This window comes from Camponotus vicinus, unplaced genomic scaffold (assembly GCF_025532165.1).
Source record: "Camponotus vicinus isolate PSW18456_S1 unplaced genomic scaffold, iyCamVici1.0 SCAF_2, whole genome shotgun sequence".
Taxonomy (NCBI): Eukaryota; Metazoa; Arthropoda; class Insecta; order Hymenoptera; family Formicidae; genus Camponotus; species Camponotus vicinus.
Genome location: NW_028141956.1, coordinates 21244669 through 21270961, shown reverse-complemented (window position 1 = coordinate 21270961; position 26293 = coordinate 21244669). Strand labels below are relative to the sequence as shown.

At 32.7% G+C, this 26293-nt stretch overlaps 3 protein-coding genes across 4 annotated transcripts in view; 1 reads left to right on the top strand and 2 right to left on the bottom strand.

The window, feature by feature from the left end:
• Positions 1–26293, top strand: part of LOC145967177 (uncharacterized) — a 109716-nt gene that overhangs the window by 2871 nt on the left and 80552 nt on the right. The window lies entirely within an intron of this gene.
• Positions 1083–5304, bottom strand: LOC145966055 (uncharacterized). Of its 2 annotated transcripts, XM_083089787.1 has the most exons (8): positions 5169–5304; positions 5013–5086; positions 3789–4574; positions 3647–3688; positions 3402–3549; positions 2669–2831; positions 2394–2593; positions 1083–1611 (listed from the first exon to the last, which is right to left on the bottom strand). In XM_083089787.1, the coding sequence occupies exons 1-7, from the start codon at positions 5181–5183 to the stop codon at positions 2394–2396; spliced, it is 1428 nt and encodes a 475-aa protein (XP_082945913.1). In that variant the 5' UTR covers positions 5184–5304; the 3' UTR covers positions 1083–1611. The 2 variants fall into 2 exon arrangements, with proteins under 2 accessions (XP_082945913.1, XP_082945914.1); XM_083089788.1 differs by having other exon boundaries at positions 5021–5253.
• Positions 13335–15574, bottom strand: LOC145966058 (uncharacterized). The gene is made up of 6 exons (XM_083089791.1): positions 15286–15574; positions 15018–15190; positions 14828–14899; positions 14681–14758; positions 14185–14606; positions 13335–13484 (listed from the first exon to the last, which is right to left on the bottom strand). The coding sequence occupies exons 1-6, from the start codon at positions 15354–15356 to the stop codon at positions 13449–13451; spliced, it is 852 nt and encodes a 283-aa protein (XP_082945917.1). The 5' UTR covers positions 15357–15574; the 3' UTR covers positions 13335–13448.

Sequence of the window (26293 nt, the reverse complement as noted above, 5' to 3'; positions counted from 1 at the left end):
TCTATATGTATAAATATAAATATACTGTCTATAGATATTTATATATTTGTCTATAATTATTATATTTGAAAAGAGATTAAAAATTTAAACATAACAAATAACTGCAGGATCAAGATTTTAAATTAATTATATATGTTGATAATATTAAAGTCATTATAATTCTGCAATAAATAGCATCAATTTTTACGCTGCCTATATACGCGTGAAGTAAAGCATAATTGTCTAATAGCGAAAAAAAAGGTTGAGTTCTGTCAGTTCATCTGCAACATCTGATTAATTGAGTTTTTCAGGCTTGATCGGTGATATATCTAATTATTGAATAACGGAAACGGGTTTAATTGGGTTTTATCTTGACGATGTCATTGGACGCTGAGCCAAGTTGAACAGCATCAATTTCGTCTTGGGAGTTCTCAAGTAATAATAACAGCAACATCTGAAATATATAATACGAATATATTTAATACGTGTGTAGAGTTTTGTTCTATTTTTATAAACATTTTTTATAGAGAGAAAATAAATATGTGACTTTGTTTTAAAAAATAAAAACAATAAAATTTTAGATTTTATTACGTTTTAAATGTAATATGTTAGAAAGTTTCATTTTTATTTCAAATTGCAATTGATTCAGAACTCTATAAGTTCCAGATATTGGTGAGATGCAAGTTTATAAAATTACCTACATTGCTTGTTATTCCAAATTGTAGGCTATGCTCCTTCTCCTAAGCTGCTTCTTTAGTAGCTCTGTTTTTCTGTGAACTTCTGTTGGTAGCAGTTGAATGTGGTTGATTTCTATATCTTCTAGTGCTTTATCTTTGGGGTAATTTGTAGATGATTCTCCAAGCAGGCACTCAAACTTCTCCAATGTGAGAGCATTTGATATTTGATGCTAGATAATTGGCGGAATCTGTCTCGTTTCTTTTTCTAAGAAACAAACACGAATTTGAATTTATATTGGCACTAAAAAGTATTCAAAAGTAATTTGATTGACTAATCAGGATAAAAGAATCTTTGTCCTTATTGGTCTACGGAGATGAAAGTATTTGTAATATCTATATTAGATATCTATATTATATCTATATTACCTATTCTGTAACATTTAACGACAATGTCGCTATCGTTACGTGTTATTGCGCATGTCAAAATACATGTATTTTCGTTAAAAAAATAGGCCTTATAGAATAGGCCTACAGTGGCATTGAAAAGTGCCGATTTAATGTGAATCGAGGTGAATTCCATCTGACACTGAAAAGTGCTGATTTAATGCAAATCGAGATTAATTCCACTGTTGTGAGTAATTAAAAATGTGGCACTTTTCAATGCTGTTTAGCCAATGAAAAGTGCCAGTTGGCGCTAAAAAGTGCCTATTGTTTCTTCATTTTTGTTCTCATCATTGTCTCTCTTTTTGTTCTTTTTGTCCTCGTCTTCAGGGTCACTCCATCTTCTCCCGCTTCCATTTTCTTCTTGGTTCCAATTCTCGAGCATACACGAACAATTTTCGTATACGGAAACAATATTCATTCAAATACGAATCATTGTTCGTATGAAAGTTGTTTGTATATGCTCAAGAATTGGGATTTTGATCTTCTTTCTTCATGCATCTTTCCTGTAAATCTACAACAGTCGACCAGCTTTTAATATTGAGAAATGAAAAAGATTAATTATGAAGAATTAACAATATGTTATAACATATATACATGGTCAGAACTTATAGTGAACTTATACAGTAACTTTGTTTCTAAATTTTAACTATTTTTAATGATGCTCAGCCTTAATTTCATGACTTTTCTTTTTCTAATCTAATATTCTATCACTCACTCACTCACTCACTCACTCACTCACTCACTCACTCACTCACTCACTCTCTCTCTCTCTCTCTCTCTCTCTCTCTCTCTCTCTCTCTCTCTCTTTCTCTCATACGCAACTATTTATGTAAAATAAATAGTCGAAAGAGAGAGAGGGAACGAGAGAGGAGAGAAAGAGAGAGAGAGAGAGAGAGAGAGAAAGTGAGTGAGTGAGTGATAAAATATTAGAGTAAAAAAAAGAGTGGTGAAATTAAGGCTGAGCATCATTTAAAAAAGTTAAAAATTTTGAAACAGATGGAGAATTATTCACTAAGTTCTGACCATGTATGTTATAACATTGTTAATTAGATTAGGAATATAAAAAAGTAAATTTTGGTCATGTACAAGGGCTGCTTTTGCCACAGAATCAAAATGATCCAGATAAAAATGATCCTGCGCTATTATTGGTTAATATTGATCTGATTGGTTAAATCTGAAATTTCATTATGATGGCTCTAATAAAATTTCAGATTTGACCAATCACAGCGTAAGATCATTTTAATTATGTTGCGAAAGCAGCCCAAAATGTATATTTAGTTTCATACAACTGACCTAATTTTCTTCTGGTTGCATCTCGTCGTGTTCATCGCTCCATAGTGCTCGTTCATTTCTATTTCTTCCTTCCGGACGATGCAAATTGTTGCGGGCCCTATTCCTGTGTCGTTGCTTGGCCGTTCGCAGAGCATCCCGCATATATGTTTGGAATGCAGCCCGCATTGGTCTTTCAAAATTTTTATTTTCGCAGATGGCATCTGTAAAAGGAAACAAATATAAAATAGTACCATTGATAACACAACTGTAGCATTATGTGTAACAGTATATCATACCGTAAATAGCGTTCACCAAACGGGTATTGTATAGTGGTCGTTGATTATCCTCACGCCCGAACCAAGTATATAAGTTCATCAAAGAATCTTGAAATATCTCTTTGAAGCATAAATTAACACTCTCTTTGGCATTAAAACCACCAATAAAAATCAAATAATTCACCTATAAAGAATATTTTGCATTTATATTTTTATTTACATGTAGTCTAAGGGTTCTCACATCGACTTTAAAAGTTCCTATTAAAAATACATTGAGTTTTCTGTTGTATGTAAACGAGATCAATATTTTTTATTCTTGTAATTATCTAAAACTTAATTACATAAAAACTATTGAGAACTTTAAATAAATAAAATATTAAAAAACTAAAAACTTTTACATTTTATCTAAATTAAAAGACTATAACAAATTAGAATTGCTTATTATGTCTTATACAATTACGTTTTATACAATTTTATAGTTAGGTTTTAATTACAAGAATACAAAATATTGATCTCGTTTAAATACAACAGAAAACTTAAATTAAATGTTGAAAAAACTAAATGTATTTTAAATGGAAATTTTTAAAGTCTATGTGGGAACCCTTAGACTCATCGTATTATGTTTTACTAAGAATAAAAATTTTTCTTTTTTTATCGATTAAAAAGTTGGAGAAGGTCCCAGAAGAATTTTCCAAATTGTCAAAACAAACACTCTATAACATATATATAAATGATAAAACTTTATTTTACATACCAATTTCATATATTCTTCATCATTAGCAGTTTGAAATATTTCAACATCTTCAACTGATGATATTGGCAAAAATGCTGGTTTCTCCGGCACATGCCTTCGGTTATTACTCATCTGCGTTAATACTCTGTCCAATTTTTGATGTATTTGTCTGTAAAAAGCACATCATATAAATAATATAATAATATTATATGTTAAAATATAAAATGACAGACATTGTTTATGTACGTAATGCATTTAAAACTTACTGAATTTCCAAAGCTAATTGATCCATTCTTCCATATATGGCTCTAAATATATTAAATAAATAAATATATTATTATATTTCTGTAGATGATTATAGCGTACATATATTCCAATTATAAAAATTTCTGTTCAATGTACACTCACTGAATTTCCGGTCTCACATGAAAATTGTAAAATTCTTCTGAAGCTTGTATTGATGACGAAGAGCTTGGCAGATGACTTGACGATGAAGTTGGCCAGATGTTTAAAGCCTGTAACTGAGTGTTATGTGGTGTATTTAATCGGCTACCAATGTGTTGTGTATGAGTAGCGGCAGCATGTGGTTTGTGTGTGAATGTTTGCGTTGTATCATGAAAATTTTGTCGTGCGTAGGATGATGACTGTGACCTTTCATACATAAAAGATGCTTGTGTTGTGTGAGTGACTGTTGATGGTTGTGCGTAGGATGATGACTGTGTGTTTTCATGCATAAAAGGTGTTTGTGTTGTGTGAGTGACTGTTGATGGTTGTGCGTAGGATGATGACTGTGTGTTTTCATGCATAAAAGGTATTTGTGTTGTGTGAGTGACTGTTGATGGTTGTGCGTAGGATGATGACTGTGTGTTTTCATGCATAAAAGGTGTTTGTGTTGTGTGAGTGACTGTTGATGGTTGGGCATAGGATGACTGTATGCTTTCATGCATAAAAGGTACTTGTGTTGTGGGAGTGACTGTAAATGATTGTGAGTTAGTGAGTGAATGATTAGCATGCATATTAGTATTAGGCGAATGACTCTCTAATACTCCCCGTAACTCAGCGACATCCTTTTCTAATTGAGTGCCCTGTAGCTCCGTCATCTTTCTTCCTGAATCTTCCGCCTCGTCCGAAGATGTCGTTTGAAATCGTCGCGGTTTGATGATATTCCGTTTGGGACGATTCTCCATATCCTTTCTGTAAATATATATATATATATATATGGGATTAATAATAGGTACTTTCCATTTAGTGACACAAGTCGATACAAATCTAAGGTCTGTTTTTTTTAGCTGCAGAGTTCAGAGTTTATCTTTTCCTTTCCAATGTGGAGTAAAAAAATAAACTTTAAACTGGTGCAGCTAAAAAAAACAGACCTTAAATTTGTGTCATTGAATGGAAAGCACCCAATAAAGTGAAATAAAAAAGTATACATATATATATTCAAATATTATTCTTAAAGAGGGAAACCAGAAGTCACCAGTAGTTGGAGAATATATAGAACATTCAAGAAAATCAATACATGCAAAACAGTTCCTAGAAAAAATTAAAAAATTAGATATTATTTTATGCAAGAAAATCAGAAAATAGCAAATTAAACGACAGAAAAAGCAAATGAATAATCATATAACTTACATAATTACATTTATATATGTTTTAAGTATGATTCCTGTTTTGATTTTCCTCAAGCGCAGAAATGTAGAGAGCATCTAAAATATTTGAAGAATTCAGTAATTATTATATCCATTATAATTAAACTGAGTGAAAATTATATGACACAATTATACTAACCTGTATTCCAGTCATCCTGGAGATTTTGTTTTTCTTCCTGTAAATTATATCTAACGGAACAGCTGTAAATGTGTTTTTATTTTTTTACAGATTATCTGTATGTATAATTGCACTAACTATATACTCGCTGCTAACTTCTGATTCATTTTCATCACTACTACTGTTATCTATTGATGAACCACTCCAATAAGGCATTTTATAACATTTAAAGCGTACCTCATTTACTTGAATACAAAAAATTTCACTACTTATTGCGGAACATTTAAATATTTGAAGTGCTGAGGATAAAATGCCAATATCATAAAATGAATCTATCTTTTGAAATTTTTTTACAACCAGATAATATGTGGTTTTGTCCATGAAGATATTAACAATGAGGCAAATCGATCCGTCATGTAAAATACAGCAATTATCTCGTGTATCCAAACTCAGCAAAATTCTGTTGAATATCAATTTCCGATATTGACAGTTGTTTGGATTAATATTAGGCGGAAGAGGACCTTTATTATGCGCTGAAAATACTTGCGTAGAAGAATCAGTGAGTTTGGAAAAATAAGTTTGACTACGATGCAAATTTGTTTCACAAGCTTCCATCTCTGACATTCTATTGGAAAATTGTTGAAGAGGAAAATTAGGTTTTCTACAATATTTTCTGAAAAGTGGCATATTATTTTCATAAGGAAAAGCAGAAAATGAATCAAGGGGACCTAATTGCCTCACGTCATTTGTGAGATGAAGAAGACCATGCACATTATATGAAATGAATGCTGAACCATACAGATTCTCGCATCGCGCAACAAATTTTTGTAGAGCAATCTCAGCAAAGTTTAAATATGCTTGTGATGGTGAAGTAGAAATCAATATTCTTATGGCAGTATGCACAAACAAAAAATGAGTATATACTTGTTGATTCAGAAGACCGTATGTTACTACTGGACCTGTATACAATAAAAATTGACGAAATTCTGTTGCCTTGTATTTAGAAAATTGATTAATTGTTCTAGGACGTCTTGCAAAATCTGATGGACAATATGTTTTAAGATTATCTAATCTTTGAGATATTACAGCAATGGATTTTGCTGGTAATTTTGAGAAAGGTGTATATTTACCACATATCCATGCGGATAAAAGTTTCTTCATAACGCCCAAACATACTATAGATGCATATATTCAAAGGGAACTTGTGAAACCATACCTATGGGTAACATTGACAATGGACTTTTGCCATCTTTGTGATGATCTTCATCTATACACCTTAGATATTCTTCATTTGTTCGAAGAAGATGATTAATACCACCAAATGTATATCTGCCTTCACATCGCAAACCAGAAACTTTGCACTTCGAACAAGGATTTCCAGATGTATGACCTCTGTGATTAAGAACAAAAGCACGAGCTGGTGCATCGGCTATAAAACATCTTAAACGTATTGGTATCTTATTACCAGCAAAATCTATACCACCGTTACTTATTATATTGTTAACATCGGTAACAAATTTTTCAAAAAATAAATTAGGATCATGTGGTTTTTCAGCGCCACTATATATTCCAATTACTATTGGCCTTGTATATTTAATATTTGCAAGTCTACATTGAATTGGCCAGATGTGATTACTTCCTACTCTATCTAAACTACATCCATCTGTATTAAAATCGATTTCTAATTCATATGGTACAGATACCGAAGGAAGACGTGATAATGTTTTAACAATTTCTGCCTCAAGAGAGAAATGAATATATTTTCCTAGATCTACTTCGGATACGACAACAGGTGTTCGTGGAGTTTTTAAAAGAGTTCTAACATCTTTTGGTAACGAAGAGAAGCATGTGTGTGTTTGAAGAACAGATAAAATATTATTACTCTGAACATGTGTAAAATTATTATTGACAAAACACGCGGCTAAACGATCTTGAAATGTTTCTTCAATGGAAGAAATACTGAGAGATGAGGAAGTGGAATCTTCACTGTCATTACTATTACTATTAGACAATATACCATTATCGATATTATTGGTATCTGTAATATTATAGATATTATTAGCAACATTATCCGTAAAAGAAACTTCATTGTCTGTCCGAAAAGAATCAGCAACGTGAAAGGAAGCAGCATTATCCGGCTGCTCGGGCGTAACAGGATCTTGTGAAACATTTAAATGTAAAGTATTTTTAATTTCCAAAGTAATTCGCCTTCGTTGTCTCGCAGACAACCGGTGAAAAGATTTACGCGAAACAGAATATTTAACTGATTTCATACTCGCCTGAAAAATCTTCTAATTATATCCTCTGCGATAACCTTGCGACACTCAAAACTCGAAAGCTCGTCTCGAAAGTCTCAGAATCTTCTAGAATTATGACCTCTGCGATAACCTTGAAGCACGTGGTAGCACTCACGGTGGTTAAATTCAGAAGAACGCGGAAACAGTGCTGGAGGTTATAGGACAAAAATTCGCGCATGCGTAGTAGCGCGCATTAAACGCGCGCAAACGTACGTGACACATATGACTACGTCATGCACGGCAAGGTTTGCTCTGTTATTTGCGTAAATTTTGCGTCTCATCGTGCCAGAGCAAACCTTGCTCTATTTTTGCCACAAATTTGTTATCACGCCATGCACGGCAAGATTTGCTCTGTTATTTGCATGAATATTGCGTCTTATCGTACTAGAGTAAACTTTGCTCTATTTTTTCGTAAATTGTCTGTTATACCGTGCATGGCAAGATTTGCTCTGTTTTTGTCACAAATTTGCTTTAAATCGTGTATAACAAGATTTGCTATTATTGACGTAAAGTTTGTATTTCACCATGATAACATCATTTGCTCTCTTCTATAAGTAAAATTTACGAACAAGCTTTTTTCTGTTAATTGCAGCATCATGTAACGAAAAGTTTTGCCGTAAAGCTCGAAATATTTAGACAAGACGAAGCAAGGCAAATGTTTGCCAGAAAATTGTTGTTAAAATTAAAGCAAACTTTGCCGCAAAGCTTTAGCGAAACGTGATTTTATCACTTTTGGCTAGCTGGGTAACTTCCTTCGTTTTGCAAAGTACACATGTGGACATCCTGGGTTCCGCCCCCTCCCCTACGGGGGCTCCTCTTGCGGATATAACCTAACCCAACCCGTGTCTAAAATGTGGGATATACTTGGCTTCGCATAGAAAGTTGCAAACTTATGTAAAGCTATATGAACCATATGAAGCGAGATATATTTCATACGTCGGACAAGGGTTGGGTTAGGTTAGTCTTTTTTGGGGGTGCAGAGGGAGATGCGAAGCCCCTCCCCCACCTACGCGTTTACTTAAAGAGTAAATGTAAACAAAAAAATATGAACACACTTTTTAGATAAATTTTTAACGTTCTATGCGAAGCCAGGTATTTCCCACACTTCAAACACAGGTTAGATTAGGTTATATCTTCCGGAAGTGGAGTCCCCTCCATAGGGGGGGGGGCTGAACCTACGATATCCACGCATGTATTTTGCAAGACGAAGCAAAGTTACATACAAATATATATTCCATTAAATATATTTCTTTTTAAATGTACATGATGTCGTAAAATTATGTTCTATTTATGAAACTTTTTTCGTTAATAATTATTTAATAAAAAACAAGCAGCTAAAATCTTCTGAAAGTTATTCAGAAAGATGATCTCGGTAAATGTAAACAGAAAAATATAAACATATTTAGGATATAACGAAAAGATAATACAAATAAGTTTAAAATTTCAAAATTGCATATCTCATGAACGAAGAGAGACCGCTGCAAAATTCAAACGGTATATTACTTAGGAATGAACTCTCTACAATATTTGTCAAAATAAAAATTTTTCGAGCTGTGTAACCTAAAGTAAACATTTACCTTAATTTAATTAAAGGCGTACGTTTCAGCTCTTCTTTTGACCATCTTCTGCGCATCATTCTTTTTCTTATAAAATAAATTATATTAATTAATATTATGCATTATTATTTTTCTTATAAAATAAATTATACTAAATTAATACATATAAAACTTCATTAGCGATATTACATAAAAAAATATAAATAAGCATACAAAAATTAAAAAATTAATAAAGTGATTTATATGATAAAATCAACAAATATACAAAGGCTAATGAAACCACAAGCGCTGAAATAAGGCGCAAATTCTGCTGCAAAAAATGCAATAGTAATAAATAAGATTATGTATGATCAAAATTTATATTTGAAATTACATTTGAATTGTAGAGACAAATGTTTCGACCCTCTCTGGGTCCTTTTTAATGTCACTGCAATAAAATAACGGTTCAAGGAATATATCATATCAATACAATGTCAGAAATATAAACATCTATTTGGGCTTTTTCTTATCCCATCATTGCATCTATAATAATTATTAAAACTATCTTAGTTGGTAGACCGGGAAGATGAAAAATAGAAATCATGATGCGATATTCAAAATGTGTAACAACGTAATCTACTATATCAAAAAAGATAAACTATCTAGTCGAAGTCTCGAGAACAATTTATAGTTGTAACGTCTTTAATTTATATAATTAATATTCTTTAAATGTTCTGCGCCTCAATCTCTGCGCTTGACTCTCATTGCTATATTAGTCTTTGTTTTTTAAAAGGATTTTTAATTTTTGAAGATTTTAGTTATGCTAGATTGTGCGAAATTAACACAATACTTTCCCAAATGATAAAATGTTATTAAAGTATTAATTTTCGCAATCAAAATAATTTTTAAAGAAGTATATAAAGATTTTAGAAATACAAAACCTCGTGACCCCTTAATTTGCCAGAGAGCAAAATGCTAGCGATATGCGAACAAATTTAAAATGACTTTGTAACAGATTCCAATGCGCTATGTGTTTATTAAACTTAATTTCTAACAGCATCGCTTGCCAATAAAAAAATATAACAATAAAAATATAACAAAAATCGAATATTTCCAATAAGCGAAATGCATGCAGCATACCAAAAAATTAGCAACAGATTTAAACAGAAGTTGCTTGCCAGTAACAATTTGCTAATTGGCATCAATTATGTTCACATTAAATTGGTGATTTTTCAGCAAAAGGACCCCGCACTAAACCACGTGAAAATGGACCCCGGCGAAAATGGCTGAATTTGAAATATGTTGCACCTTTTGGGTCACTGAACAAATGTTTCCTGAGGCAAAATGTCAAAAAATGGACAGTTTCGTCGTTTCAACCCTTCAAAAGCGTGAGGTTAGACCAGATATTACTTTCGGATCAATGCGGTTACCATTATAAGGGAACAATATAAATTAGTGAACAAAATAGTTAAAGAATAATTTGTTTATGACAGTATTGTTTAAACAACTTGAAAATGTCATTGTTTACAAGAACTGATTGCTGATTTAAAGTGGGGAAAATCACAACGGATAGCGTTTTCCTAACGCATTATTTGTTTTAAAATAAGATAAAACACTTTGAGATTTCTCTAATATTTCTCTCGCTAGTTGCGCATTGATCCCTTCCATATGGATGGGAGGGTGATATCTGCTTATTATCGTTCCAGCAATTCGATAAAAGTCACCAAGATTATGTATAAGATTATGTGCGGTACATTAATTATTTGAGAGAAGAATTTAAACATAGACTTTGTAGCGGCCCGCGGTTTGTTGGTTGGAACGCGCAGGAAGAGATAGGTGTACTCAGAAAGAACTCTCGAGTTTTCTTTAGCACGTAACAATATATATATTTTCTGACTACCAAAAATACATGTGCTCTCTACCGGAGATTAGAATTGAATTAATAACGGAAAAATCAGTCTTTGGTAATACTGCCTCTAGAGAGGCTTCAGTCTTGGTGGCTCGTGTTGTCCACGTCCAGCGTCTGGATTGGTGGAGGGCGCGCCTGCGCACTCACGGGTCCTCTAGCGCCATCACTGAGACGCCAAAACTTGTTTTTGTGATTAAACCACAGACTTCTATATATTAACTAGACTGCGTACTGCCGCTTATCAGCGTACCCTTTTTTTAGAGCGCATGCGCGAAATAGAGAACCAATTTTGTCTGCTAGGACTTACACGGTTTTAGGTTATCAAATAATTTTATAATATTAAAACTAAAATAATTGCGAGATAAAGTCAAACAAGAATTTTAATTATATCAAAAAAATATAATTAAACAAAGTCAATAATATATAAAATAATTAATTTTTAATGTATAAACCGTAATACAAATTATATAAAAAGTTAATAAATTCTTATAAATATAAAAATTTTAACATATTTATTTTACCTTCTTCCCAACAAAAATATATATAAATGAGATATAAAAAATTTGAATTAGAATATGAAAACAAAAAACAAATTAAATATTTGAAACGAGAACATTTGATTAAAAAAATCAACACAAAAATAATGTTTATAAACTATTCATTAGAAAATAAAATCAGTTTTGTTAGACGGTGTCTTTTTTTGATAGGTTTTAAAATTTCTTCAGCGTAAAATTTAGCATATGAATATAATCGTATTTGTATGTATCTTGACGCTATCAATGTTATTAATTTTATTTTATGTGGGACTTCCAGCAAATCAACGTCTTCACAAAAAAAATTTCGAAAAATCGTCGAATCTAAAGCTAATATATTTTTAACTTTATTTACAATTTTCATGTCTAGATTTGTAATATGCAAGTTTGTTAAGTTGTTAGTTTGTACTTGTATTTGATGTTCAATAGTTCTTGTAATTTTATATACACTAGTAGAAGGTTTAAATAACCCACCATTATTACAAAGATCAAGAAACTTTGAAAATGTGTAATGTGAATAACAATGATCTCGTTCTATTTCGATTAAATTCATCGCACATGAGTAACAATCAATATTATTCTGTATTTTTTTTGCAATATATCCACTTATATAATTTAATATATTATCTTGCAAATGACCAAAATGCTGTGGTTCAGCAATATTCAAGATTTGATTGTTATTTTCATCATTCTCTGTTTCTAATATTACATTATTATTAAACAATGATTCTTGCCTTTTCTTTTTCCACCTGAATTCAAATATTGACCCATTAAAATCATTATCTAGCTCAATACAATTCATGTTTGAAGAATTTTTTATGTTATTATGCATTAAGATTTGTCGCATAGCATATTTAAATTGGAGAACATTTGGATTATTATTATGCCCATAACGGCCCCTAATTTTCGAAAACAAAATTTCAAGGTGATCCTGAGAGAATCTGTACGTTAGTAGATATTTATACGTTTTATTTTGATAAAAAATATTAGATGCAACATCCAAAATAGATTTTGTTGTTAATGCCAATCCATAAATAAAAGTTCTTTGCCTACTTTTTGTGAGCAATAATCCGTCTCGTGTTTTTAAATGGAATAGATACTCATTATGTTCTCTTGTCATTTTCTGCAAATATTCCAAATCTGCATGTACAAGAGGTTTTTTATAACCTTTGGCAAAAGGATTTCTGGAGTTCATAAAATCGAATAGCCTATCAATAGTGCGAAGAAATTTTATCGTGGCTTCACTATTTTGAAATTCTAATATTTTCTCTTTTCTTAAAAATTCGATAGCAACGGCAACTGAAGCACTGAAAGTATGTGCTGCATATTTAACCTTCATTTTGTTTTGTTGGTAATTAATGCACTGTGAAGTAAGTTTATTTTTAAATTTAAAAGTCAATGTCTTTTGCATATTGTGCAAATCTATTAAATATTGCCATTTTATAGGATCTTCATCACACAAAAATTCTTTATAATCCGCTAGTGCATTTCGTGCTAATTTCAACATATGGCAAGCATCAAGAATCACTCGTACTTCATAATTTTCACTCGGATGTATAAAGAAATTTTTAATATCATTATAATTTTCGACAAATATGTTGCATCCTAAATTTTGTAGCGCACTACAATTTGTACTATCTCCGTCATAAGTAATCGAACGTACTCTTATTCCTGCTTCCGCTGTTAAAATTAAAGCTGTTTTAATTAATTCAGTTAAAATTGAAGAAGTTGTTCGATGTTTTAAAAAATAGCCAATTGGGAACTTCCACACAGCTTTCAAGCTCACTAATAAAAATACGAGTGCTTCTTTTGCTTGCATTTGATTTGTTTCTATAGTAATCTCACGTCCATAGTCGCAAAATCCCTGAAATTTTCGTTCTTGCTTATCCCATAAAAGTTGTTGCCGAATAGCCATACTATCGAAAATTAAAACACAATCTCTATCTTCTTCTCGAGTTAATACTTTTAGTGCATCTAGAACTTCACGATGGAAGCCAGGCTCTGCATTCACCGTAGAACTCCAATTTCTAATAGAGGCTGGATGCGGTAATATGAAATTTCTTCTGTAATAATAGATTACTTTTAATAAAGAAATAAAATAATTCTAGTAAAACGGTATTGCACTGATTATATTGATTATTATATTGGATGATGTATATAATATGAATTTTGATTCATATATAATAAAAAAAGTAATAATGAAAAAGTTATCAATATTTAAAGAAAAACTTAAAATCATGTTTAAAAGAAACACTGAATGTTTATACCACAATCAAAATTCACTTATTTGAAAAACATATTAATAGTTAAAATTCTACAAGCATGCAATAATTAGAATATTAGTTAAGAGTACTTTTATCATATTAAGCACGAAATATTTATATATAAATATTTATCATGCATTTTACATATATACATAAATATATGCAATAAATCCCACATTAGCCAATGCGACAATTGTGTATAAATATATATTGTGATATTAAAGTAGTAAGAGTTATAATTAGCAACACATTTCGTAAATATTTTTTGTTATAAGTGTAATGTTATCCATAATATTAAAAATCAAGTACAAAAATATTACATATAAATAAAGAAACCATATATAAAAAACCATAACATTAATTGTAGCAGGCAAAATTGAAAAAACAGGCAGACCTTTTACTAGAGATGATAAGACCAAAGTGAAAAGAGAAACACACACATACAAAAGTGATAAGCTTTAGGCGAATGATAATATAATGTCACAGCAAATTTGTTTACCTCGTCATCGTAACGTCTACCCTTAGATGATTTTTTGTTTTGATTTCTTTGTTCATTATGCACAAGGTGTGCAAATGTGCTTTTAAAATCTTTATGTAAAATATTGTATGATTCATTATCTAATATCTTTTTATCTTTAGCTTGTTTCAATAAATTATCTATTTTCGCATCTCGTCTTTTTTTCTGTCTATTTAATAATTTTAATTTTTTTGTAGCATTTTGAAGTTTTTGTCTCATTTTATCTTTTTGTTCTTGCAATAGACGCCGAAACATTTTTGCCTCCTCTTCTAATTCACTATTATGACTTTCTGTCAAGGATTGTATATGAGTTTTTAGATGTTCGATATCTTTTTCAAATTGTTGCATCCTTAAATGAGCCTCTCCAAGTTCATCCATAGCTTTACGTTTGTTTCGTGTATTTTCTACATAAATAATGTTTATTTATTAAGATTTGTTTGATAAAAATTATAGTTTATTAGGCATTATCAATACATACCTTCGCTGGGAGCAAACACATTGTCAGTTTGCATGTCACTTTCAATGATCGAAGGTGCTTGACTTCCTGTAATTATTTCTGTAAAAAGAAATACTCTATTAGTTTGAAGTTTTTATAAATATTGCAGATAAAGAAATATTCATATACCTTCGCTGGGACCAAATTCAATTTGTATGTCATTGCCACTGGTTGACGGTACCTCGCTTTGTATAAGTATATCTATAAGGACAAATATTTTGTTACATTATTATTTATATTATTAGATCAAGTTCAGTTCAATATTAACAAAAATCATTAAAAATAAGTATGTATTTATTATCAATATACATATATTTACCCAAGTTTTCTGTAGATACAGCATTAGGTTTTAACCTTTTTCTTTTAGTTCCAGAAAAATAGTTTTCTTTGAAATGTAATTCACAAATTTCGCAGAATGTAGTTGGTATCCAAAATATTCTACTAATGGTTGCAGTCCATTTTGATAATAAATCGGGATCACTCAATGGAAATCTTTAAAATATTGGAATATTTTATGTACGCATAAATTATTTTGTTTTTTATGTAATACATTACAATATATATACATATTCTGCATATATACTCACTTGAAGAAAGATATCCCACAGTTTTTAACTTTTCTACTTTCACACTTTTCTACCACACACCTTGCCGGCATTTTTGTTAAAAATATTAAAATATTTACAACTTAACCTCTTGTAACTTCGAAGCCCAAATGGCAACGCAAAATGTAAACAAAATTCTTCGCATTCTTCGGTCCTCTATTTCGCGCATGCGCTGTGTGCCAACATTTTCAGGATACACGTCATAAGGCTAAATATATAGGATGTACGCAGTCTAGTATATAGAAGATAGAAGTCTGTGGATTAAACGCGATTCATTTGCTCCTTCTGTTGATAGTTGAGTCGCATAGAGTACAACAATATTTTATATATTGTACATTTTATTATATATAACAATATTTTATATTGTACTCTACGCGACGGTGCCTCCTTTGCTGCGTTACACCGCTAGACCGTCGCAGCGTAAACGATACTGCTTCTCACGCCGCTCCCCGCCAGCGCGCGCTTGGAATGGGAAAAACGGCACCGCAATCTGGTCTCTGTATATGCTGTATATTTTAATTGCGCTTATATATATATATACATATATATATATATACATATATATATATATATATATATATATATATATATGCCAAGGCTAGAATTGTGATCGAACGAGCTTGTAAAAAAATAATTTATCGTATACTCCTATTATATTTTATCATTATGGCTTTCAAAAATCGAATGCCATGTTACATATGTAACGTAGCATTTGGTCCAGCGCAAATGGCGTGAATAGATGGTGATGGTAATGCAAACAAACGAGACATTGCTATTCGTAGACGTGACGAAAATTATCATCCGCTACTTGCTTGTTACAAATGTCACTAGAATCTGTATAAATTGTAATCGTTCAGTTCTTGATGAAATAGCAGCTATCCAACGCGATCCTGCTTGCTCAAGGTTGAACGTTTTGAAACAAGTAGCAAATCATTCTTGTGTTATATGTCACGTCGACCATAATACACATAGACTGTCTGTCGAATGTAGAGTTAAAGTCTTTGTTCTTATGGATATTTATGTACCTCCTAACGTAAGATCTTGCCCGCACCACTTGGATGAAAATGGATTTTTCTTGCAAGTTTTACTCCCTGGCTTACAGTCAATTAATAGAACCTTATGTTATACGAGGAAAAGAGTTGCAAATATTTTTGCAGCAACTAAGAAACATGGCTATTAATCAAGAGAGGTATGAGGATGAGAATTGTTTTTCAGACAACGAATTTCAATCCATTACTCCTATAACAAAGGAACAATTTTGCGAGCTGTTTACATTTTGCGATTGAGTACCTCAAACTGGAAGCTACAGATATAACTAAAAAAAGATTTGCTGACTTTTTTGTGTAAGTTACGACAAGGGCTATCAGATGAATTTCTGAAGGTAGTATTCAATTATTCGAGTAGACAGGCTGTAAGTCTGGCCATAGGTACAGTCAGAAAATCTTTAATGCAACGATTTGTACCTAGCAATATTGGATTTCAGGCTATTACGAGAGAAGGCTACATAGCTAGGCACGTTACGGAATTTGCTAACGCACTGTATAATCCAGAGCCGAATGTGCCTAGAGCTATCGCTTACATTGATGGTACTTACTTGTATATCCCTAAGAGTAATAACTTTCGAGTTTTGCGGCAATCTTATTGTGTTCACAAAGGCCGACACTTAGTAAAACATGCTTTGGTTGTTGCTCCAGACGGATATATCCTTGCGATTCAAGGATATTTCCCTACTTTTCGGACTCCCGAAATAACGATACTGCAATGCTGCGCAATGAGTACGAAAGGGATGTTGATTCTATCAGAGAGTGGTTTTAAGATAGTGATATTTTTATAGTAGATCGAGGATATCGCGATGCTACCATGGTTTGAACGCATAGGCATTCATGTTAAAATACCAGCTCTTCTTCAACGGGAGCAGAGTCAACTACCAACAGAAGAAGCAAATGAATCGCGTTTAATCACAAAAACAAGATGGTTAGTTGAAGCAAGAAACGGTCACATAAAGTCTATGTTTAAATTCTTCTCTCAAATAATTAATGTACCGCATATACATAATCTTGGTGACTTTTATCGAATTGCTAGAGCGATAATAAACAGATATCACCCTCCCATCCATATGGAAGAGGCCAATGTGTAACTAGCGAGAGAAATGTTAGAGAAATCCCAAACTGTTAATATTGTGCAAGCGCGAGTAGAAGCGGACAAACTTCGTAATAGAAATGGACGATGAAAAAAACTTAACCAACATCAGGTGCCTAACTTTCCTCGCCTTACCTTAAAACATCTGCGAGACCTAACGGTAGGTGTATATCAAATTCACTTGGCACCTTCTTACATACAGGATAAGATTCAACGAGACGAACAAGAAGAGTTTCAGTTAGATGAACTCATTGACGAATCTGGTTTTATAAGAGTCAGACTATACTCTAGATTTCGCAATGCTGCAACATATCAGTTATGGATAGCATACGACAACATTGAAGAGAATGAACACGATAATGATATTCATGACATTATTCATGGATACTACTGTACCTGTGAAACAGGTGCTAGGAATATTGGCTCGTGTGCTCACGTTGCCAGTATATTATGGTTTCTTGGATACGCACTTCATGAACCAAATGTTTTATATCCTGCTACGTCTCTACAATATAACATTTTGGATGCATCTAATAGAGCGCAGCCTATCAATCCAAATGATGCTATAGAACTAGGTGAATAGATGAGCGGTGAGAGGCAAGGGGACTCACGTACAAAAAGCATCCCGAATTGTGAGAGGCAAGGGGACTCACGTACAAAAAGCACCCCGAATCGTGAGAAGCAAGGGGACTCACGTACAAAAAGCACCCCAAAAGAGTTTAAAATCGCACTGCAACCTCCACGTAGTAGACTCCGGTAATTATAATATAGGCTAATCGCAGGTGTAATAAAAACACTCAATATCATTGTTTCTGTTTAACAGTACTTGTTTTTTCATAACTAAGGGTCAGGCTACTGGAATAGGTTTCACTATCAGCCATTTGTTTATTGCTTATTTTAAAACAAATAATGCGTTAGAAAAACGCTATCCGTTGTGATTTTCCCCACTTTAAATCAGCAATCAGTTCTTGTAAACAATGACATTTTCAAATTGTTTAAACAATACTGTCATAAACAAATTATTCTTTAACTATTTTGTTCACTAAAAATTCATATTGTTCCCTTATAATGATAATCGCATTGATCCGAAAGTGATATCTTTGTTGGTCTGACCTCAGGCTTTTGAAGGGTTGAAACGATCAAACTGTTCATTTTTTGACATTTTGCTTGAGGAAATATTTGTTCAGTGACCCAAAAGGTACAACATATTTCAAATTCAGCCATTTTCGCCGGGGCCCATTTTCACGTGGTTTAGTGCGGGGTCTTTTGTTTACAAAATCTGATAGTAGATAGCAAAAACTGAATAAAATCTGCACGTGCGCTATTTGACGGCAAATTGGTAGAAATCGAGCAAAAGCAGATTCTACTCGGTTTCTTTGCTAATCTAATATCAGATTATATCAGTAAACTCTTTATTATTCTGATTTCTTATCTACACACAGACACACACGCACGCATGCACGCACACACACGCGTACATGCAGGCACGCACCCACCCACCCACCCACCCACACACACCCACACACACACACACACACACATACACGCGCGCGCGCGCGCGGAACTAACCCCTTATTATGGTTATGTCACTGATTCTGGATTATGCCAAGAGTTAGGGATATTACTCTTTAGAAATATTACACATACAGGGTGTCTGATAACCTTTTGCAATTCTGAAGTGTGAAGATAGATTGGCTCAAATTGAGAAGGAAGTATATATTGTTATGTGGAAGTCCTATATTATATTGCGATATTCGCAATAATTAACGAAAAATTAATTAAAGAAGATCGGTCAATCTGCGTGAATAGAAGCGTGGCGAAGAGAATCGTCCCACTATAACCTTATATTAGGCACGCGGCGAAGCGGTGAGTGGGGAAGGAATCATTCACCACTTCTTCTCTATTCACCGCTTCGCCGCGCGCCTAGTACAAGGTTACAGTGGGACGACTCTCATCGCCGCGCGCTTCTACTCACGCAGATTGACCGATCTTCTTTAATTAATTTTTCGTTAATTATTGCAAATATCGCAAAACAATATGGGACTTTCCTTCTCGATTTGAGCCAATCTACCTTCACACTTTAGAACTGCAAAAAGTTATCAGATACCTTGTATAATAAACCAATATAGTACGGGATATAGCAGAAATATCACAGAAAAATTGCAATATACCAGAAATATTACACATTTTAAAAATATTTCAGAAATATTACTAACATATTACACGTTTATAAATAACGTTAAAATATTAAAGTTACATTGCTGCAATATATTACATTTTAAATAGCAATGTAGTAGTGATGTCAAATGATATGTTTTAATGACATCTTATTGACAATAAAGATTAAAATGTTAATAAAATGAAATTTGATATCACCTTGATTTTTGGCATGTTAATATTATAATAGGAATATATATGAAATATATTTATTATTATTATTACTCAAACACTAAGTAAGTTAACATGTACACGCATCAGCAGGAATGGTGTCTCGGTATGTATGCGTTGACTGTCGAAGACTCATACATACCGGGTCATAATTCCTGCCGGTGTGTGTACGTATGACGTCGACCGTCAACACATACATACTGGGACATCATTCCTGCCGGTGTGTGTACATATAATTCACTTTCATGAAACAAGTATTGTTAAAATTAATTTATTATGCATATTATAAGACTACAGTTGTATATAATACCAACAAACACTGCTTGTTGGAGTAATATTACGTAAAAATAACAAATAATATAACACAAATCTTATCTATATGATATAAAACTGTGATATATCATATGTATTAATTTGCAACATTGCAACAGTAATATAACAGAATATATATTACTACAATATAATATTGTTATATATGTGTTCCTACATTTGCCACTACGCAATGAAATCAGACTTAACTAACTCGTATTTAAGTTCTCATGAATTGGATATGAAACCTACAAGGACGGGTACTAACATAAGATCCAAATCTTTCTCTTTTAGGTCAGTATAATTTTTATATAATCCTAACAGGGAATTTGCAATATTAAATAAACCATTTGAAATTGGATGAGTAAATGGGAAATAGTTACTTCTCCCTCTTTGCAATATTACATAAATATTATAATAAATAACGGTATAATAAATCATGGTAATGGGTAATTGCGATATGTCACCATTATATTATTGCGATTTATTTTGGCGTACATTTTAATATTACTGTGATATCTCTATAATATTCTAGTAATTTTCATGATATATTTAATTCCAATATTGCAATGGAAAAATAATATCGCTGTGATATTCCTATTGCCATGAGAATTCATACAGTACGTTGTAAGATTGCAACAATATTGCGACATTTTTCTGCAAGATTGCATCATTGCAGAAATATTGCGAAATGTTGCTACAACATTACTATGATATTGCAGCAACATAGCGACGTAATATATATATATATATATATATATATATATATATATATATATATAAGAAAACACATAGTTGTTTTGAAGAAAAAATATGTAATTTGCAATTAACAATTCCATATTTTTTCTTAAAAACAACTATGTGTTTTTTTTACACCAATTGATTCCTCTCATTATTTTGTACATAAAAGTATTAAGGTAAGATAATCGAAAAGTGAATATTTTACAAGATATTTTTTACGGTTTATGTAAAATTAAGAAATTATTTCAACCCTCATAACTCAAAAAATACTTAACGAAAAGGTACTTAATGATAGTGTTTTGGAAAGCTCTCGAGATAAGCTACAAGAGTGTGCAAAAATATATAGGGTGTTCCATTTAAAAAAATTGAAGTGACCTTCACGTGACCTTCAAATGACTCTTCAAGGTCAAACCAATGATACCATCTTATGGCCCCCTCGAAACCAAACAACTTTTGTCTGAAATATTTTTCTCTCCCGGGCTTGGTTTTCGAGATATTCGACTGGTCGGATTAAAATGAAACACCCTGTATATATATATATATATATATATATATATATATATATATACAGGGTGTTTCATTTTAATCGCCCCAGGCATTTATCTCGAAAAATATGGAAATTATGAAAAAATGTTTCCGACAAAAGTTGTATGGTTTCGAGGGGGCCATAAGATAGTAACATTGGTTTGACCTTGAACAGTTATTTGAAGGTCACATAAAGGTCACCTTAAATTTCTTAAATGGAACCTACTATTTGTTATTGCATATTCTTGTAGCTTATCTCCAGAGCTTTCCAAAACACTATAATTAAGTACCTTTTCGTTAAGTACTTTTTGAGTTATGAGGCTTGAAATAATTTCTTAATTTTACATAAACCGTAAAATATCTTGTAAAATATTCATTTTTCGATTATCTTACCTTAATACTTTTACGTACAAAATAATGAGAGGAATCAACTGGTGTAAAAAAAACACATAGTTGTTTTGAAGAAAAAATATGTAATTTGCAATTAACAATTCCATATTTTTTCTTAAAAACAACTATGTGTTTTCTTTACACCAATTGATTCCTCTCATTATTTTGTACATAAAAGTATTAAGGTAAGATAATCGAAAAATGAATATTTTACAAGATATTTTACGGTTTATGTAAAATTAAGAAATTATTTCAAGCCTCATAACTCAAAAAGTACTTAACAAAAAAGTACTTAATTATAGTGCTTTGGAAAGCTTTCGAGATAAGCTACAAGAATATGCAATGACGAATAGTAGGTTCCATTTAAGAAATTGAAGGTGACCTTCATGTGACCTTCAAATAACTCTTCAAGGTCAAACCAATGATACCATCGTATGGCCCCCTCGAAACCATAAAACTTTTGTCTGAAACATTTTTCTCTAAAATGCTTTGTTTCCGAAATAATTGCGTGCGTTAATTAAAATGGCTCACCCTGTATATATATATATATATACAGGGCGATCCTGAAAAACGTTATGTCTTTAAAATGACGTATTCCTGACACCATTCTGAGACAATTTTTCCTTTACCAAAATTTGATTTGAAGCGTAGTTTTTGAATTATGAGCAAAAATAGTTAGTAAATCACGCGTCGGGTAGGAGAAGGCAGGCAGGAGCGGCGCGGCGTGCCGCGAGCGCGGGCGCAGCTGACCGCCCGACGGGTGATTATCACCGCATAAGTCGCTAACTATTTTATCTTATAACATAAAATTATGCTTTAAATAAAATTTTGGTAAAGAAGAAAATGTCTTAGAATTACGTCAGAAATACGTGTTGCTTAAAATAACGTTATTTTAATAATGAAAAGTTGTTCCGGATCGCCGGCCGTCCGACGTTGCAATCAGCTGATTGCTACACGCGATGTGTGTATGGCGGAGTGTGTGCGTAAGAGAGAGAGAGAGAGAGAGAGAGAGAGAGAGAGAGGGAGGGTAGGAGGGACAGACATTCATACACACGCACGCACTTTTTTTCTCGCTCTCTTTCTCTCTTTTACGCAACACTCATACACTCTCTCATTCAGTCTCTCACTCACACTCTCTCGGTCACTCACTCACTCACTCACCTGCTTACTCACTTGCTCACTCACCTTATAGCAGCGTAGCGAATCTTCATGCTATGTATTGTTGTTATCTGCTGCACGGTTATGATTGCTAGAGATGCGCGACACATCGAAACTTTTTCGATTATTAGTCTCACACTCGATTGACACAATACAGATTACACGATAACGAGTTTACTGTTTATTCACTCACTATTGATTTATCGATACCAAAAATTACTTTCAAAGAAACGCGAATATAATTATTTATTATAAATAATAACTATTTTTAATTATAATAAATAATTATTATTTTAAAAAGCATGTGTTGTACGTTATTACGTTTTCGAAATTATTGCATTCACGATGCGAAGATTTAAGTCAATCGCAAGAATAATGTAATTAAAATTACATTATTGTAATTAAAATTACATTATTCTTGCGATTGACTTAAATCTTCGCATCGTGAATGCAATAATTTCGAAAACGTAATAACGTACAACACATGCTTTTTAAAATAATAATTATTTATTATAATTAAAAATAGTTATTATTTATAATAAATAATTAATTTTTTAAGTATGTCATTATACGTTTCATGTTTTCTACCGCATTCGCAATGCGAAGGTTTTAGCCGATCGTTCGTCTTATCTCGCGTCAATCACGCGCCACGCGCAAGTCGTTTGTTAGATGTCGCGTGTCGCGTTTCTGGCAACATAACTCTTGTGGTCGCGCAGTCTCCGCGGTCCGTCGCTTCGCGTCGAGTCATGTGCTGTTTGCATTCGCGTTTCTTTGAAAGTAATTTTTGGTATCGATAAATTAATAGTGAGTGAATAAACAGTAAACTCGTTATCGTGTAATCTGTATTGTGTCAATCGAGTGTGAGACTAATAATCGAACAAATTTCGATGTGTCGCGCATCTCTAGCAATCATAACCGTGCAGCAGATAACAACAATACATAGCATGAAGATTCGCTACGCTGCTACAAGGTGAGTGAGCAAGTGAGTAAGCAGGTGAGTGAGTGAGTGAGTGATCGAGAGAGTGTGAGTGAGAGACTGAATGAGAGAGTGTATGAGTGTTGCATAAAAGAGAGAAAGAGAGCGAGAAAAAAAGTGCGTGCGTGTGTATGAATGTCTGTCCCTCCTACCCTCCCTTTCTCTCTCTTTCTCTCTCTCTCTCTCTCTCTCTCTCTCTCTTACGCACACACTCCGCCATACACACATCGCGTGTAGCAATCAGCTGATTGCAACGTCGGACGGCCGGCGATCCGGAACAACTTTTCATTATTAAAATAACGTTATTTTAAGGAACATGTATTTCTGACGTAATTCTAAGACATTTTCTTCTTTACCAAAATTTTATTTAAAGCATAATTTTATGTTATAAGATAAAATAGTTAGTGACTCATGCGGTGATAATCACCCGTCGGGCGGTCAGCTGCGCCCGCGCTCGCGGCACGCCGCGCCGCTCCTGCCTGCCTTCTGTACCCGACGCGTGATTTACTAACTATTTTTGCTCATAATTCAAAAACTACGCTTCAAATCAAATTTTGGTAAAGGAAAAATTGTCTTAGAATGGTGTCAGGAATACGTCATTTTAAAGACATAACGTTTTTCAGGATCGCCCTGTATATATATATGTACATTCGTCAACAAAATTATCGCATAGGTAATTTCATGTCAAATTTTCGCATAACTTCAAATAAGTATAACTTCGTCAAAAATGGTCGTATTTGAAATTTTTTTTTCATTCTCAAACTGGAAGCCTCTATTTTAAAAATCATTTGTCAGATTTAGAATTTATCCTCCCCACCTCTCGTCATCTTCTTAAAAGTAAGGACGTGTTACGTCTCCAAAAAATTGCATAATTTGACGCATTCCATGAGGTGGAATAAATTTTTTCCCAAATTTCATGATCGTAAAATATGGACTTTTATGTGTGAATTAAAAAAAATGAAAATTGTATGATTTTTTTTCACGGAATTATGACATATCAAAGTTACCTATACATTTTTGTTCATTTACCGCTAGCATTAGCATTACCCGATGCGCACCACGAGGAGATTGCTAGTCGGATTTGGCGCATCGCGCGCGCGCGTGTGTATGTGTGTGTGTGTGTGTTGGAGGACGAGAATGTGGAAATGTTCATATTTAAAAATGTGTATTGCCGCCTCGTCTCCGGATAATCTCTTGCGGACGCTCATGCATATTGATGTAGGCTCTAATTGTTGCCTGAGTAATGCTAATGCTGGCGGTAAATGAACAAAAATGTATAGCTAACTTTGATATGTCATAATTCCGTGAAAAAAATTATACAATCTTCATTTTTTTTAATTCACACATAAAAGTCCATATTTTACGATCATGAAATTTGGGAAAAAATTTATTCCACCTCATAGAATGCGTCAAATTATGCAATTTTTTGGATAAATTCTAAATCTGACAAATGATTTTTAAAATAGAGACTTCCAGCTTGAAAATGAAAAAAAAATTTCAAATACGACCATTTTTAACGAAGTTATACTTATTTGAAGTTATGCGAAAATTTGACATGAAATTATCTACGCGATAATTTTGTTGACGAGTGTATTTGTATGTATGTATATGCAATAATACTTTGTATATATTTATATCAACGTAATACCCTTAACATATGAAAAAGTAATAAGAAATTAGATCTAGATTGAAGGGATTTAATATACACACACACACACACACACACACCATATATATATATATATATATATATATATATATATATATATATACAGGGTGTCATTTTAATCGACGCACGCAAATATCTCGTAAAGTAAGCAAGATGGAAAAAAATGTTTTATACAAAAGTTGTAGGGTTCAGAGGGGGACACCTGATGGTAACCTTGACTCTGACCTTGGAGTCCAATTTAGGGGTCATTTTAAGGTCAACTTGATTTTTTTAAATGAATCCCCCTATTTTTTATTACATATTCTTATAGCTTATCTCGAGAGTTTTCCAAAACACTATAATAAAGTATTTTCTCATTGAGTACTTTTCGAGTTATGAGGCTTAAAATAATATTGGGTTGGCCAATAAGTCCGTGCGGTTTTTGCCGATAGATGACTCTAATGTTCTGAGAAGCAACTATATTCAATTCAAATCGTGAAAGCGCGCATTTCCTTCGATAGGTGATATTTCAACGTGCATTTAAAAAAGAAACGTAAAGATCAGTTGTGTTTCATGTTTAACATAATTCGAAAGATGGATAACAAAAACGAGCATTTTCGCCATATTATGTTGTTTTATTTTAACAAAGGCAAAAATGCGGCTCAAACATCTAAAAAGATATGTGCGGTATATGGTAAGGATGCCGTGAAAGAACG

Coding starts and splice junctions, on each gene's coding strand:
- LOC145966055 (XM_083089787.1), bottom strand. Junction 4,575..5,012: donor ACATATATAAATGTAATTAT/GTAAGTTATATG, acceptor ATATATTTACAG/AAAGGATATGGAGAATCGTC. Junction 2,832..3,401: donor ATGAAGAATATATGAAATTG/GTATGTAAAATA, acceptor TATTCTTTATAG/GTGAATTATTTGATTTTTAT.
- LOC145966058 (XM_083089791.1), bottom strand. CDS start 15,356: ATGCCGGCAAGGTGTGTGGTAGAAAAGTGTGAAAGTAGAAAAGTTAAA. Junction 15,191..15,285: donor TGTGGGATATCTTTCTTCAA/GTGAGTATATAT, acceptor AATATTTTAAAG/ATTTCCATTGAGTGATCCCG. Junction 14,607..14,680: donor TGTGTTTGCTCCCAGCGAAG/GTATGTATTGAT, acceptor TTATTTATGTAG/AAAATACACGAAACAAACGT.